At 37.2% G+C, this 16,972-nt stretch overlaps 1 protein-coding gene across 1 annotated transcript in view; it reads right to left on the minus strand.

Moving 5' to 3' along the window:
* The window catches only part of CDH12 (cadherin 12), a 630,395-nt gene that overhangs the window by 124,300 nt on the left and 489,123 nt on the right, over positions 1-16,972 (minus strand). Inside the window, exon 4 of the mRNA XM_076330376.1 lies at positions 11,635-11,929. Within this exon, the coding sequence (XP_076186491.1) occupies positions 11,635-11,929 (295 nt within the window). The remainder of the gene's footprint in view (positions 1-11,634; positions 11,930-16,972) is intronic.

The raw sequence follows: 16,972 nt of genomic DNA on the forward strand, positions 1-16,972 counted from the left end.
TTTATGTTGGAACAACTCCTAATACACCAGTGTTTGAATCTGGGTTGTGGCAAATAAAAGCAGCACCTTACATATGTTCAGCCACTGCCTACCCTCCACAAATGTTAACAGTTCCCCTCCTTATTCCCCAACCAGTATTGCAAATAAAACTATCAAACACAGTTCTTTAATATATCATAGTAAAGCTATTTTTTCTACTCAACCAGGATAAGAATTTTTTTTCCCCCTGCTGTATTAGCAACTAGATGATATTTTGAAGGCACACAAGATCATCCGCTGTTTGAACAGCGAGGTGCTATGTCTCACTGGATTATGCTCAGTGATTAATATTGGTTTAGGACTTAAAATCTGTGAACAGAGGATTCATTCAGAATCACATGCAAGAGCCATGAAAGAACCCCAGGACTATCAAACATCTGCTGAAAACTGTCTGACAGGGTTTGGTTTGTGTTCAGGCATGAGGTGATATAGAGTGAAAGCAGCAAGAAAAAGGGGATGAATTTGGAGGTACTGAACCAGAGAAGTACCAAGTGGGGCTGATAATTTGAGCATCTGTGTCTGTATCATCTCTTGCAAGACCATAAATTGCAGGCTTGAGCACTTGAACCTGCCCTTCAGGCATCTTTCTCTTCTGAATTCTCTCAAGACTGTTGAAAATATTGATTACCGTTGCCCTATCGCTAAAAGGACATCAGAAATAAAGGGGACTTAGAGGCAAGCAGTGAAAGTGATTGAGACATGAAAAGTTTTCCACATAGAACTTTAAAGATTTCATCTGTTTAATCTAGAAATGAGACAAATAGACAGGGCATGATAGAGATGTATAGAGTAGTTAAGACTATACCAAAACTAAATTATCTGTTCCTATTAATCTTTTATCTTCCAGACTGAAAGACAAAAAATGTTAAAAATAGGAAAAGGAAATGCTTTGTAGAATGACATGATTGACTGAGAGAATGTACAGTCACTAGACCTAAAAAATGGGGATTAAACAAGTATTTGACATGCTTGTGAACTCTAACAACAACCCTTTTTAACAGAGTTAAAAAATAAATAAATAAGGTGTGCTTGGATAAAACCTACCCCCAAATAGACTGTGACATGATAATCTACCTAAATGTGTGTTTACCTTTCTTCTGGCCTCTACTTCTGGCCATTTGCAGAGACAGGAGGATAGATAGGCTTCTAAAGTGATGTTCCTACAATATGGGAAACTTAGCTACGTAATTATGTTTCAAATAAGTTAGGATACTCCTTTAGATCAGAACAAATGGTAAAATTGATGCTTGCTGTACTAACAGCAATAAACACAGATGGAAGATGAAGGGTATGATTGAGGAGATACTTTCCAGCTGTAGATATCCTGACATAGTTATTACTGGATTGACTGTTGGGATTCATGTTATCCTTCATCAGTTAGAATCTCTATCACCAAAACATCACGCCAGCCTCAGTGGGATGACTAGCAGTCAAACAATTATTTCTAGTGAAAATCATAAGTTGCAAACAATTGTGTACCAAGATGTAAATGGTTAGTTGAAATTACACCTCTGAGGGCAGCTGCAACATTCTCCGTTGATGACTGATGCAGATTGCTGTGTCAGGCAGTCCTTGCTGGAGGACCCTTGCCCACTTCATGTTGTTTCCCTGCTCCCTCAAGACTGCTCTATATTCTCACTCATACCTTGAGTGTCATTTATTTATGAATTAATATCATTTAAGCTTCTTATGAAAATAAAAGGATGGTCCTGAAGTCTATTAACAGAAACCATAGCAGTCTCTTTAGGAGTGCCAGTCTGAATCAAGTCCAAGGCAGTATTAAAAGTGTTACATTTCTCTCCAGTAGCTCCTGAAATGAAATCTGTACAGTTTGTAAAGCTTTTCCTCTTCATCTGCTATCATTCTTTACTTTCACACCTGCCTGAAATCAGCACCAATCTCTATTTCCAGTCTTCTCCTCTCTAACCCTCAATGATTTCACTTTTACTTCTGGCTTCTGCACAGAAGGTCCCCAGACATAACTGGTAAGGATGTCTGGACAGTGGAATATTGCTTTACTGGGATATTTCAGATAGTTTTGGCCTTTCATTTCATCCTGCTTCACTCTAGAAAAAAATTATTTACGCACTCCAGAAAACAATATCGGCACTGCTGAGTTTTTAGCAAAAAGGACAGTTTGTTTCATTTCCATTGATCTTCTTCCTACGTAGTTATGACCTGTTTAGCTTGCAGGCTGACTACCTTGTCTGGGAAGCATGGCAACCTGCCTTGTCATCAACTGTGCGGCAGAGAAATCAGGGAACAGACAAAGCCGCCAGGTTCCCAGCTCCAGAGAAGACTGCCTGGCCTACGGGTTCCCAGTCAGCCAGTGCTTGGCATGTCAGGTTGATATAAAGAATGCTTCTCTACTAATTTGGGAACCACCTGTTTAATTTGCCAGTCACCAGCTAACCTGGGGGATGACTCACCAGGCAGCCATCTGTTTTTTCATAAAAAGTTTTGACAGAATTACATATTTGCATCTTTCAGCTCTACAGAAACTTAGCAAAAATGGCTCTTGTGGAAAGGTTTCAACCAGCTCTTTCAGGACCCTTGTTGATCAAAGGCTGGAGGGATGTCAGGCTCATGTTCCCATAAGATATGTAATGGTTCCTTAGTTAGGAAAAACCTACGGTGTATGGGACAGACATTGGGCTGGATTGCCCATCTATGCTGCTCCTTACTACAAATAAGGAGAAACATTAAGTATCTAAGATTCATTAACTCCAAGGTCGACAGACAGGTACACTTACTAATTGGCTGACATGCCATTTAAAGATACTCTAGTATGTGCTGTTCCTCATTCTGCAGATATTTTTAGACCTCTGTTTTATGTAGATTTTTTTTTCCTAAGGTATTATTTTTATCTGCAGTGTCTTTGCTGTAGACTTAAAGCCTTATGGGATTCTCTAAACAGAGAATAATTTGTCCTTAACAGAATATTTGTGATCAGTGATTTTTTTCTCTTAGCTCTTGTTAAGCCAGATTCTCACGAACACTTTTCTTATCACTCCAGACCTTCCTAGGATTAGATCTAATTTGCCACATGGAGTTATTTCTGCACACAGAATTAAAGCCCTTAATCATATTTGGTTTAGTGACTCCCATTTGCTTAGCAATCTTGAGACTATTTTGCCTTCTGTTTTGTCCTCCTCTAGAGCTTATGATGACTTGATTGATTCACACAATCCATCAGTGACTGATTTCTTAGACCAGTTATCTTAGTACAAAATATCACTCGTGTCTGCTTTTATTATTTTGGTTTACTGCAGTTATACACAAAAATGGGGGAGAAGAACACTAGATATGCACACACTGTCCATGCAAAATATGCATAAAAATCCATTTTAATTTTAGCCTGTTCTCATTACCTGCAGTGTTTTTAGGAGAAGATGGCTAGGACATGAATACTTGTCATAAATGAAGAGCTGCCTTGTGCCAGTGAAACCTTGCACTTGTTTCTTCTGTGAAAAATTATAAATAGAACTGAGTTTATAAGAAAAAAATAACTCAGTGGCTGGAAAGCAACTTTAAAGAAAAATGATGTTCATAGCCATGCAGGCAGTAGCTTGAAAAGCAGCTTTTATAAAACATATTTAATGTTTACAGTCACTCAGTGGCTGAGAACAGTAATACTTTTAAAATATGTTTAATGTTTAAAACCACTTGGTGGCCAAAAGAACAGCTCTTGCTGAAAAGATATTTAATGTTCAGAGTCATTCTGTGGTAAGGAAAAAGCAACTTCTTGTTAATTTTTAACATTTACAGCTGATCAGTGGCTACTAAAACAACTATCAATACAACATGTTTTATGTTTAGTGATACTATGTGCCTGTATAAAAACAATTCCTACATCTCTCAATACTACACAAAAAACATGCCAATATCTTTCCCTCAGCAATAGTATCATTGACAAAAAAAAACACATAATCCCAACAACTCTAATGCAATATATCTTGAATCTAAAGATGATTATGCAAACAAGACAGTACCAATAATTACAAAGCTTCTCCTTATATACTAAAAGAATTTATACTCATCACCATTAAAATGACCAACATATACATTTAGAGCAAAACCAAATAGCTTAATTTTAATAAAGAAAGTATTGGTTGGTTAACCTAACAGAGGGATCTGCATCAAAAAACTTGGGTGTGATGAAACATAAAATATTATTTGATTTATGCTACTGAGCTGGAGTAAAGACAGTGTGTGGATAGGAACATAATGGCTTTATCTTCTGTGACATGAGTTTTTAACTTTGCCCACTTCCAGTTAAACACAACAAAGGAGGCCTGGATATACAAGAAGTAAGACTTAAATGCTTTGTATGAATTCGGCACTGACACTGACATTTTGGGACTGTGAAACCAGCTAGCAGAAAGCATTTATCCAGCGTCTCACCTTTTTAACAGCAAAAGCTTCTCAGACATTTTGCTGTGTGCATGTTTGTACGGTCCTGTCACAGCTTTCATTTTACATAGATTCTCCCAGCTAACAGTATTTGCCAAATTTCCTTCTTTTGCTGACAATTTCCAACAGCCAGGCTGTTGGAAAAACTCCAGCCAGGCTGTGAAATAAAACTCACAGTGAGTACGACAATAACCACAATCCTTTAACCAAGCAAGCCTTCATTCACTGCATTGTTTTCTTCCTCCCTTTTGATCTAAAAGGGTTTTGTCTGTAAGGTTTTTCACAGTAGTTGAAGCTGCCTAGGTTGCCTAGTGATCTATCATAATGTCAAGAAACACTTTTGTTTCAAAAGCATTTACTGCCTACTTGTAATTTTCTCTCAACATCTCAGTGTTGGGGTTTTTTTATTTTTATTTTGTTTTGTTTTGTATTTTTGTTCAATGCCCCTTACACATGGGAAAATACTCTTTGACAAAAGGCTAAGCAGCCATAACCTGCCTTTCCTTTTGCTCCTTCCATAAAACTCACCTTTCTCTACAGTGGCTATAAAACTTAGTCTGAAGATAAGTGCAGTAGCTGTTTTCACAATTAAAAAAATGAATCAAAAACCCAAGATCTGTAATTAACAAAACAGTTCTAAGTGAGAAACCGCTGAAATGTCCACTGTGATGGGTAAACTTCCATCTGACATAGCCCCAGGATGGAGAACTGAAAGGCAGTGATGGGACGTGAATTTTTCTGAAAAGTGGCCTGTATGACCTAGGGCACCAGGTCTGACCAAGGCGATTGATGAATTTGTACACTCTGCAATAAAGATTACAGAGGACATGTAATAAATTAGAGGACATGTGGATATGACCCTGTAAGGGGAGAGTCAGTACAGTTTCGTGAAGGGAAGCTGCTCTACACAAAACCTGTTAAAACTATTGGGTGAATCAGTGAGTATATAGCCCTAGATTACTTGCATAGATAAACTATCTAAATTTCCAAAAAGCTTTCAGCAAGGTTCCTAACTGAAGGCTCTTAAAAAAAAAAAAAAAGATTAAGAGAGAACAGCCTTTTCTAAGATAACATCCAAATAAAGATAAAAATCAAATAGTAGGAATAAATTGCCAGTCTTTATGTGAGAGATGGGTTGCCACTGGCATCTCCCTTGGATCTGAACTCATAGGTTGCCTGTAAAAGAGAATATATAAGCAGGTGACAGCTTGACAAAATGAAAGCTTGACTGCAAAGTGTTACAGGGGAATCTTAACATAACAAGTAACTGGGGATAGGGGATTTCACACTGAGAAATATAAAGTGGCATGGGAAAAAAATACCTTATCAGTACTTTCACAGAGGTGGGTTGTAGCTCGGTTACCTATTAACTCTTGATCTTGGGATCACTGTGGAAAATCCACCAAAGTTTTCATCCCAATGATCAACAGCGGAAAAAAAGGGAAAATGATTGATGGGAATTATTAGATAAGGAAAAGAGAATAAAAAAGAGAATAAACGAGAATATTCAAGATATTTGTATCTTGAATATGACATCCAATTCCCATCATTGTCTCTAAGGACTCCATAACACCAGAAAGAAGCATGGAGACCAGGGTAGAGATGGAGGTGCTGCAGACAGGGGCTGACAGATTATATTGCCAGTTATCTCTCCATGAGTGTCTGTAATACCATTCAAAAATCTTTCTGGCCTCTACAGATTCCCAAAGTAATATCTTCCGCAACAGCCTGGGTACGCTTTTGGAAGTCCTTAAAAATACATCACCAGAAGCTAGGAATCTATATCAAGGGACGGATTGCTCAGTATTTGCTCCAATGCTTTATAATCCTTCCTTACCCAGCCTCTGCTCAGTGTAAGCTTCAGGCTAAACTCAGGCACACGGTACTAAGCTATGCCCAACCAGAATGCAGGTTCCTACCCACCAGTTCATCAGGTTAGTTTTCTACACATTGCAATCCTTTCACATGAAACTACATAGATGGGTATATTAAACACATGTTCCATTTGTGAATGTATATATATAAGCCTTTGTCTATGTTTAGATATAAGCCAATGTTTAAATATAAGCTAATTAAGTATTCACTTCAGAAGGAAAACTGCCAGAAAATTTATAGAGACTATTTTTAGGCTGTCAGTACCATGGGAAGCAAATCCATAACACTTCAAGTAGCTGCCTTGTACCACGGAGGATACCCAGTAAAAATAACCTGATACCAACTTTCCAGTATCATTGACCATTTTAGTGTTACAAGGTAGTGTTACAATTGAGGCAGTTTCAAGTAGAATATTCAAGCCTAATCAGTAATACAGCTATTTAATGTGAACATATTCCATTACTTGTTAATTAATAACCAACAAGGCAGAATAATTGCCACGGTGATCTGGAGTTTGTAGAGCCCCCCTAAGCAATAAAGAGTTAATCTAGTGGAAAGGTATGAAATGAAATTGCCTAGGAAAGAACACATGGAATCTATATGTTATGGAATTGATAGGTTTAGTACAGCCCTAGCTGGTGTGTGTATAAGCATAGAGGAATAATGGAAATACCGTAGAAAACAATTAGTAGACTGTGACAGTAGAAGTTATAAATTTGTCACATGTAATACATATGATCAATTAAAATCAGCACAGTCGGTGAAAGAAATGCATGAGAAATGCAGATGTATTTCTGTGCACATTTTTATGTATAAATATATAAAAATATATAATAAGATCTTTCCTTGAATGTGTGTTTAACGCTGGTATGTCCCTACTCTCAGTCATCTGGACTGATAGCTTTAATAAGGGGATAACCTTGGTTTAAACTAACCATATATTTGCATGCTTACATGAGCTATATTGCAACAGAAGCTGGCACAGCTGCCAGAAGCAGCAACAGAGTTGACTAAATTATACTTAAGGACAACATATTTTGCTAATACTAACTTACAAATGGGGAAATTACAGCCCCCTTTTCAGTCCTCATACATAAATTTCCATTTCTGGTTTGTTCTACATTTTGGAACACATTAAATCAATACAATATTTTCAAATAAAGGTATTGATAAAACCAATCCAATATCAGAAAAAATATATTAGGAGTCGAGCCCTTAAGCTTTTATAAGTCTCTTATTACGCATAGGATAACAGCATAGCAATCTACGTTCTTAAAGTATTAGTTCTGCGTTGTAATCTGACTCCATCTGCTGAGTTTCTCTGCAGGTAATTTCACATCATTGTCCTTTCCAAAATAAATTCTTCACCATAAAGTATTCTGCACCCCATTTATTATGTGAGCAATACACTGTCAACTTTGGAGGTACCAATATCCTTCCTCAACAATACAGAAACTATGCACGCTTAGAAAGTAACAGAAATAATGGAAGTCATAGATGGGTACAGTAGCCTGCATGTTACACCAGTCAGTAACCAAGGGGCTTTTCAGGAGAGTATCTTTTTTGTTTGTATCTGTGATTGACTGTACTCTCCATCATACATGAGCAGATTACAGTGCATGTATGGAAGGAGCGAGGCTAGCTGGCCATTCAAGCCTCTGGCATAAAACAGGTAGGCATCCTAGTTTGTAGTGGGCTTAAATTAGTTTTAGAACACAGTAAACATCCTGTTAACATTTTTTTCTTAGTAAAATGCATATGAAGGAATTTGGCTCCCAGTAAAGAATGCACCACTAACTAAAAATGGCAATGCTAAAATTATCTCTTCTTCAGAAAAAGCTGAAAGATATGCATTACCATAATCTTTTTTAAGGAGTGGTATTGATGAGATGGAAAAACAAACAAACCCTGGTGTACTGAAATTGTAGAAGAAATTTTAACAGAACCTCAAAGTGGATTTGAAGGGAAAAAAAAAAAATTCACCTAAAACATGCATGGAAAATAACACAACAAAGTTGTTACAAAATCTACCATGAAAACCTTGGATGTGACAGATATGTCTAAATCATATCTATGTGCAGAAAACCAGATATTGAGGATCCTATAAATTTCCATCTTTTTATACCTTTTCCAGTAAAAAAATCACCAAGGTCCAACTTTATCATTGGCATGCAATTTTATTATAACTCTGTGACTGGAATTCTGATTCCAGAGATGAATGCTGTGGCATTTTTTTCAGCCACCAAAGCTTCAGCGACAGCAATTAGTACAAAGGTCAGAGATGTTACAAAACTGAGAACACTGTAGCCATGAAAATTTCTAAAATGTGTGTAAGTGGTCTGAAGGACACTTTTCTTCCCAAGACTTCCCAGCCCCATGCAATCCTCTCTTATGGCTGCAGACTGTGGTACCTCAAAAGAGTTTTATACAATTCACTTTATTTCACTGTCCAAATGGAATATATACTGTGTGTTTACATTGGGTGTTAAGTCTTTATTAGCTACTTCTCTACCCCTCTATTCCCCTTTGAACATGAACTCTGGCATCCACATTTTGCTCCTTATTACCAATAACCTTAGGATAAACTACCAAACTGAGTAAACCTTTGCATGCAAGTGTCATGCAACAATAAAAGACAGAAAGTCACTAGTGACAAAAGCTTGTCAGGCTCATAGAAAAAACTAGCAAGGGGGAAAAAAAGTCATGTTGTAGTGCATTTCCCACAATGGAAACAGTGTGTATGAGTGCAGTTCATAACAAATACTGTTGTAAAAATATAGTAAGTGAAGTTTAGGACATTTGGGAATTGAAAACTGGCAACTAGAAAATGAGAGTGCAAAAAAATAGTTAAGAGGAAGAGTTTATCAGGGGTTTTGCCTAAGCCAAAACAACCATATGCTGCACCAGCTAAAAAATCAAAGTGATTTTCAATGTCAGCCTCAGGCAGTGGTAGGTCTAGGCATCTCTGTAGGTGCAACTAAATGGTGCTGATGATAGGGAGCAGTAGTTTTAGATCCTCTGAGAAATCTGTGCTCGCATAAGGTAGCAAAAGCATTGATAAGAGAGAGCAAGAGAGTGGAGAGACCTACATCAGAGAAGGCACAATCTTCTGGCACATCACAGGCGACAGAAGGAATTTCTGGATATTTTTGCTGCAAGACAACCCAACAGTCAGAATTGTTATCTGCTTTAGTAACCACTAATTGGAGTTTAGGCCTCCATTTAAGACACTATTTCCTTGCCTTGTCTTTACTGATCAATTTTCATCCATCTTTTATTTTTCTTATAGAGGAAAATAAAAACTGTTATGAATAAGTCTTCTAGAGGTAGTGCATGTGACTGAATAAAGTGAAGATCAAGAGGATGCACTTTTGCCATGGCATCTACTGCTGTTTTTCTAAAGAAGAATAAATTGAAAAACATTTCTTTTAAAATGTTGTATGCATGACACAGCACGTTCAGTTGCATCTCATTTAGTCATGCAACTCCCAGTCAATGTAAAAGCCACAATGCATGGCACACCTTGAAGAGAGTTTCCCATGAAATAAAACCACTGTTAGCATTTTGTCTGCCGCTGCACACACATATTTGTGAAAATAAGAAAGGAAGATGGAGGGAGAGCAACAGAGTGAAAGAATGAATGCATGCACTGCATTCCACTGTGTAAATAGCACTATTCATTGTTATTTTGGTCATTTCTCTCTGATCAAGTCTTAAAAACAATTTAGCAACTAAACGTACATTCACTGGTGAGAAAATTTTATTCTGAACTTGCCACAGAAATAGACTTGACAATGTAACAAATGTTTTCCATCTATAAATAATATAACTGTAAGTAATATTATTAGGCATCTCTATAGGGGCAACAACAATAGTGCACCTATACAGTGAATCTATAGATACACCTCTATGGGTGACTATAGTGAACTCATTTCTACACATGTATGAGGTTAACGTGATCATCTCTACGTGTCTACTTATATCACATTTTATCACATTCTACCATGCTTTATCACAAAATTTAAAATACTATCTCATTAATTCCATATAGCAACTTGTGTAGATAGCTAGTTGCCTCCTGGATTGTCTTTCAAAACATCTCCATCTGAGCTGCACAGCTGAAGGGGGAACAGGATCCCTTTGCACATTTCAGAGTCAGAAACCTTCCGAAACTGTTAGCATCTACAGGGAGTATTAAATGACTAGTACTGGCTTGTGAAGTACTGGGAAAAGACAGCTTAGGAGAGAAAATGGCAATAAGCTGAAACTAGCACTGGGAAGTTAAAGGCCTGCTAGCCCAGAATGAATTAATTTCTGGTGCCCGCAGGGAAGCCCGAAGTGCCATCTGGCAGCAGGACACAAGCAGTGCGCTTGTGTTGCAAACACACTGCTCAGGACCACTGCAGAATCAGCCACCGGGCAGAGACCCGAAGGGCCCATTTAGTCTATTCTCCTGCTCCAAAGAAGGATCAATGTTATTTGTGTCTTTCCCGGCAAATGTCTATTGTGTTGTGAAAATTCTTCAAACAAAAACCTATTCCAGTGCTTCAGCATCCTTACTACAGTCCACCTTTCTTTGGAGAAAATTATTCTCTCCCCTGTATACTAGCTTTTTGAAAACTTAGCATGTTTCCAGTCAGTCTTCTCTTTTTTTTTGACTTAAGAATCCAATGCACTCAATATTTTCTTGGACATTAGGTTTTTGAGACCTTGAGCCAGTCCTGCTGAGCCTCTCTGACTCCTGTTCTTGCATTGTGGAGAGCCCAGTGAGGGCAATCATTACTTTCAGCACCCACAGCGTAGCAGGGCTTGGAAAAAGAATTGTCCCCTAATTCATAATTAGTGGATCATGCAGTGCTGTAGGAGTTTGACAGCCACAAAGCCAAGAACAGTGAATAACAAGATGCTGTTGTACCATCTAATTCTGTACAGCAAACAGTCAACATTAACTGGGAAGATAGGGAAATGCACTTCATCATGTGAAATAACAAGTTTGGGGGTACGCAGAACCCCTGGACCTTAGCATACCTGCCTTGAATATCTTTTTTATTTTCTCCTTCTGTCCTCAGAGACTTAAAGTCACAAGCACTCTTTTTGCAGGAGAATGAGTTTCTGAATAAGCAAATAAAACTAAAACAAAACTGTAATCTCTATATTTCTAAGCACAGAGCAAGACATTTCTAATTATAAGTTTTAGAAGTTATATTTTCATTTCAGCCTTCTCTTTCTTTCCTCAGCAGGAAATGCACATTGAGACAATTAAGCAATAGGCAATTAGTTATCAAGTGTTTAAAGCTTCTTACTCACCCACTGGAGACATTTCTGGGACACTGGCAACATAAGGCCCATCCAGGAACTTTGGCTCATTATCATTAATGTCCTGCACTTTGATGATGAACTCTGATTCAGGCTCTAGTGGTTTCTTGGTGTCAACATCCACAGCCTGAGCCCGGAGTGTGTAGAAAGGTTTTTCTTCTCGATCTAGGCTCCTTATGGCATGAATGTCTCCTGTGGTCTCATCAATGGTAAAAACAGTGCCAGCACCATCTCCTGAAAGGGTATATTTAACAGTGCCCACTCCCTTGTCCAAGTCAGAATGAAGCTTGAGAACAAAAAGAAAAAAAAAAGGGGGAGGGAAAGAACATTAATGGCTTTTTCTAGGCTGGAAGGCAATTATTATTTTTATTTTTTTCTCTTATGTAATAAAAGACATTAGAGGAACCAATTTCATAAGTCCTTAACTGTCTCTAAGTGCATGGAAAAAATTGGGGTAGCATGTTATCTAGTATTTTTACCCCCATCTAGTACCCAGCACAGAGAGCATTTCAAGATTCTACCTGCTTTCTCTCATGAATACAGATCACTACTAAAACTGTAATGAAGCAGGGCTTTGGATTTGTTATAAACTGAAATTTAAGACCAAGGATGGAAAACCACCAATAACCACATACAACAAACATGAGGTGACATGAGAGAGTGTCAAAAGCTTTCACAGGCATTTGTCTTTCAGAGAAGTAGAAGGGAACTATCTAATTTTCATTTCACACACAAGAGCTTGACAGAATCCTAAAATCAAACTCAAAGTCAAACCTTGTTTAAAAAAGACAATACACACCTCTTAATTACAGTAAATGCTAAACAGAACTAAAAATACTACCTCTTTTACACAAATATTTGATCATTTGTTTCTGTCCTTTCTGAGATAGTCACATTGCAGACAGCGTGAAGCTAGCAGTTCTCTTGCTCATTGGAAGAATACAGAACTCAATCATTTCTGCCTTAACTCAATTATTTCTGCCTTAAATACATGTTTTCCAGGCTGTTAGTATGTTAAATCTCTATTTCTAATTTGAAAAAATATTTGAATACAAGTTCTTGGATGTTTTTGTCCATACTATTATAATGTGGCCTTAAACACTATTTCATCGCAAGAATTTTTGAAATCAAAATACAGTATGATGAACTTCTTTCTCAGATGCCTTCATCTGTTTCATGCTCATCCTTTAAATACATCTAAAAGTTTTTAATAGATACTCAAGGTTACATCACTGATGCTGAAATAGCTTTTAAAATATTCCCCCTCTTGTCCCATCTAATGAGGACTAAAGAGATCCACTATAATGGACACAGGTTGGAATGGAGTTTTCAAGAGTGAATTCTCTTAAGCAGTATAGTAAAACGATTATGGATAGGCTTTATTTACATGATGTACTGCCCAAGGTGAAACACAATAGAGGAAACATGGGACATGAAAGGAAATTATGTAGAAAATGAATTACTGAGAAACTAAATGGTTTTGGTAATGGGGCAAGAAGCTAAGCTACAAAGAAAGAGGTAAAAGCAATTATTAACATTTATAGCTATTGCCTTGACATTGAAAATAGGTCCTTGTGACTGTGGAAGAGGTCACGGTTTGTGGGACAGAGCGAACATGAACATAGTCTCTTCTTTGTCTACTTTTTCATCTCATCATTCCTGCTCAGTGAATATACTAGTTTCTGATCTTTCATCTAGCTGTCCGCTGCATGTGATTTAAAATTACCTCTCCAGTCCAAAGTAAAGCATTTTGCTTCTTGAGCACTGGTTCACTGTGGAAAGATTCAAAGGAAGTTAATTCTTTTCTTCCTGGGGTGTTAAATATTTCCTTGCTTGCAAAATGAAAAGATAGTGCAGCCTGAGATAATTAATGTCTATTTCTTCCTCATAATTTTAATTTAAGTGGCTCACAAGCTTCCTGCTGTTCCATTATACCTTGCTCAGTTAAAACTTAGTATTTTCCTTCCATTATCATATAGAGGCTTACAGACACACATGGAGTGGAAAAAAAAAATCAAAATTATTATGAGAAAGCTCAAAGAAAAAATGTTAGAACTTTATAGAGGGAACCACACCATTTTCTTACTTGTGTCCCTGTATTAAACAAAATATGTCTGGGCTTTATTGTGAAGTCTACCTTGTTCCCTTCTCCTGGAAATAAGAATATCACAGAGCAAAAGAATGTGGTTTCGAAGAAGGGATTTGTAAACAGGGAAGCATGCCAAGAATATTGTCTTTACTCCCATCTCCTGTCATCAGATTTGGGACTAAAGATGAGATGGTTGAGTCTTTCCGATTGCCAGCTGAAGGGTTTATGTTCAACTAGTAACAAATCAGGCTGCACTGCATGCATTATCTGAGCACTTGGATTATACTAGAGAGAAATAATTATAGTTGCTTCCCCTAGCTGGGGAAAAAGTTAAAAAATATAACAAGAAAAAAGCAAAACAAGGGCTCCTAAGATAAAGGAAGAGTGAAATACAAAGACAAGCACAAAAATAGCTTTTTTCAAATATATTGCAGTAAAAAAAGCTTTATAACTGGTAGCATTAGCAATTCTACAGTTATAGATGTGTTTACTGTGCTTCACAAATACCACTCAGCTAGTATAACATAGGAACCATTCCATTGATTTAAGCAGAGTTGTATTGCTTTGCATTAGCTGGGATCTGTCACATTGTATTTATTCATCAAATGATGCTAATCTTCTGATTTCAATATAGGCTTCTTAGATGTCATTGCTGGACAATGGGCAAATGCATGCTTATTTGTAACCCATGTTGAGCTATGCAATTTGTGGGGCAATTCAACATTACAAAGTGTCTAACTACTGTAGGGGAATAGCTGATTGATTTATTTAAAATGAACTAAATTCTCCAACAATAAAAGGCACGCAATACTGAGATTCAGATGCAAGGACAGAGAGAGAGGAACTAGCATTCATTGGACTTGCACAACACTAGAAAATAATCCTGACTTTCAATGCCTGAAATTTTCCAGAGAGAAGTTTAGGTTAAAGAATAAGTGCTGTATTGCACTGGAAGAAAATACTTTTTTGTGTGTGTGTGCTGAAAAACGTATAGAAGATTTGTGAGAGACTAGTTTTTCTGACACTGTGTCCAGAAGTATTTTTGGTTTTGTATCCCATTTCTCCTTCCTGCTTGTACTTATTTTCTAATTCTTGCTCTTCTGCTATTTGAGCAAAACTACAGGGCAAGAGAACAAGTGCTCAAATCTTACCTAAACCCCCCAATGTGTTTACATTTCAGAATTACTTGCATTTACTGCAACAGGGTGGTACAAATGATTGTATTCATATGGATTTTTCTTGCTGTTATGTTTTCTCTGTAAATCCAGAATATTAAAAATGCCACAAGGGTTTGGAAATGCAAGGGATTCATTTCTACTTTTTGCTCAAACGTGCACTGTTTTTCTCACTACCTAGGTAACACAGAGTTTAGTGTCAGATCTTTGGGCAAATCTTCCCCAAGTGTAAAATTAATGATTTCTTGCAGCAAACTCTTAGTGCAGTAAATCATGAATATTTTTCTGTGATGGCAGATAAAGACACATCATCCCATAATTCTTGCTAATGTGTGCAAACAATAACGCATATGGCAAAGGAAATGACTGATGAAAAATTCAAGTATGAATAACAAGATGGAGACTATGGTGAAATACATTGCGTAAACCTTTGCAGAAACTATGACAGTGTTCTTGAATCTTATCCAATACCAGATGCCAGACTTAGTTAGTCTACAAGTCCATGTGATCTAGCAATCTGCTTCAGCTTATAACTATCTGAAAGTTAGTTTGCTTCAAAGAGGCTGAAAAAGTTGGTAACAACTCGCTACAAGCACATCTAGGAGAAACTATTTATTCAGTTCTTCAAACAGTTATGTCCAATTCCTAGCAAACAGTATGATTATTCATATTTTAGCAATAAATTAAGACCTTACTGCTTCAATAACTCAGTGTTATTAAGTCCGTGTCACTTCAAGAATTCATACACCTGCACAAATGATTTGATATTACATGTGAAACCACATGAAAGATCAAGAAATATGTTAGCTAACGTACTTCAAGAACTACTGTATACTAGCTAAATTCCACATGGCAGTAGTACAGATCAGAAGTATGTGTTCCTTGGTGCTGATTTGCTCCTCAGTATCCTATGCATCTGATCTTCAACTGTACATCTTCTCTTTTGTTAAACACTTCAATGGCTTGCATTAATGAACTTACAATGATTTAGAAAGTAAATTTGTAAATTCACATAGGTAAAGAAATCAGAAGCAAAAGAAGCTTAACAAATTGCAAGATAGTCTAGCCTTAAAATGAAGTAATCACTATACCCTCACAGAGCATGCAAGAACAAGGGCTGTGACATTTACTAGGATTGCTGTGATCTTAATTTCACAGTAATACAAATATTGAAAAGTTGTTTTATGAATTGACTGGTTCCTTTTCTTAATTTCCTATCCATATACAATAAAAAAAAGGTAGAGAAAGAAAGGAGGAGGAAGTAAAAAAGTTTTAAATGTCAAGGAATGTTTAACATTCTTAAATTGATATATCCACCCTGTGATATACTTTGAGATTCTAAGTCTTATTCCATTGCCAATTTCACAGGCTGAAAAAAATTCACTGTTCAATTTATTTATTGCTAGTAGATCAATTTAAATGCTATATTGCGGTGCATATCTGTACTGAAAACATTGCTAAATGTTCCAAGATATTAACTCTTTCTTGCATAAACAATGATACTAGTTATCCATCCCATATCTGTATCTTTACATCATTTTTCATTATGCAATATATTTTAGGACTTTATTCCATTATTTCCTCTGCCTGTATCTACTTCCAAGTATCTCCATTTGCTCTGTAGCCACCAGCTCCTCCCCCTCCCCTTTCTTGGGTAAGATGTGCAATGAAAACTGTTCAAGAAGTTCCAAAATAGCCAGTTGTCCTGGTTTCGGCAGGGATAGAGTTAATTTCCTTCCTAGTAGCTGGTACAGTGCTGTGTTTTGGAGTTAGGATGAGAACAATGTTGATAACACACGGATGTTTTAGTTGTTGCTAAGCAGTGATTACACTAGTCAAGGACTTTTCAGCTTCCCATGCCCTGTCAGCAAGAAGCTGGGAGGGGGCACAGCCGGGACAGCTGACCCAAACTGGCCAAAGGGACATTCCATACCATGTGACGTCATGCTCAGTACATAAACTGGGGAAAGCTGGCCGGGGGGGGCCGCTGCTCGGGGACTGGCTGGGCATCGGTCAGCGGGTGGTGAGCAATTGCACTGTGCATCACTTGCTTTGTGTATTATTA

The sequence above is a fragment of the Aptenodytes patagonicus genome, chromosome 2, assembly GCF_965638725.1.
Source record: "Aptenodytes patagonicus chromosome 2, bAptPat1.pri.cur, whole genome shotgun sequence".
NCBI classification, from domain to species: Eukaryota; Metazoa; Chordata; class Aves; order Sphenisciformes; family Spheniscidae; genus Aptenodytes; species Aptenodytes patagonicus.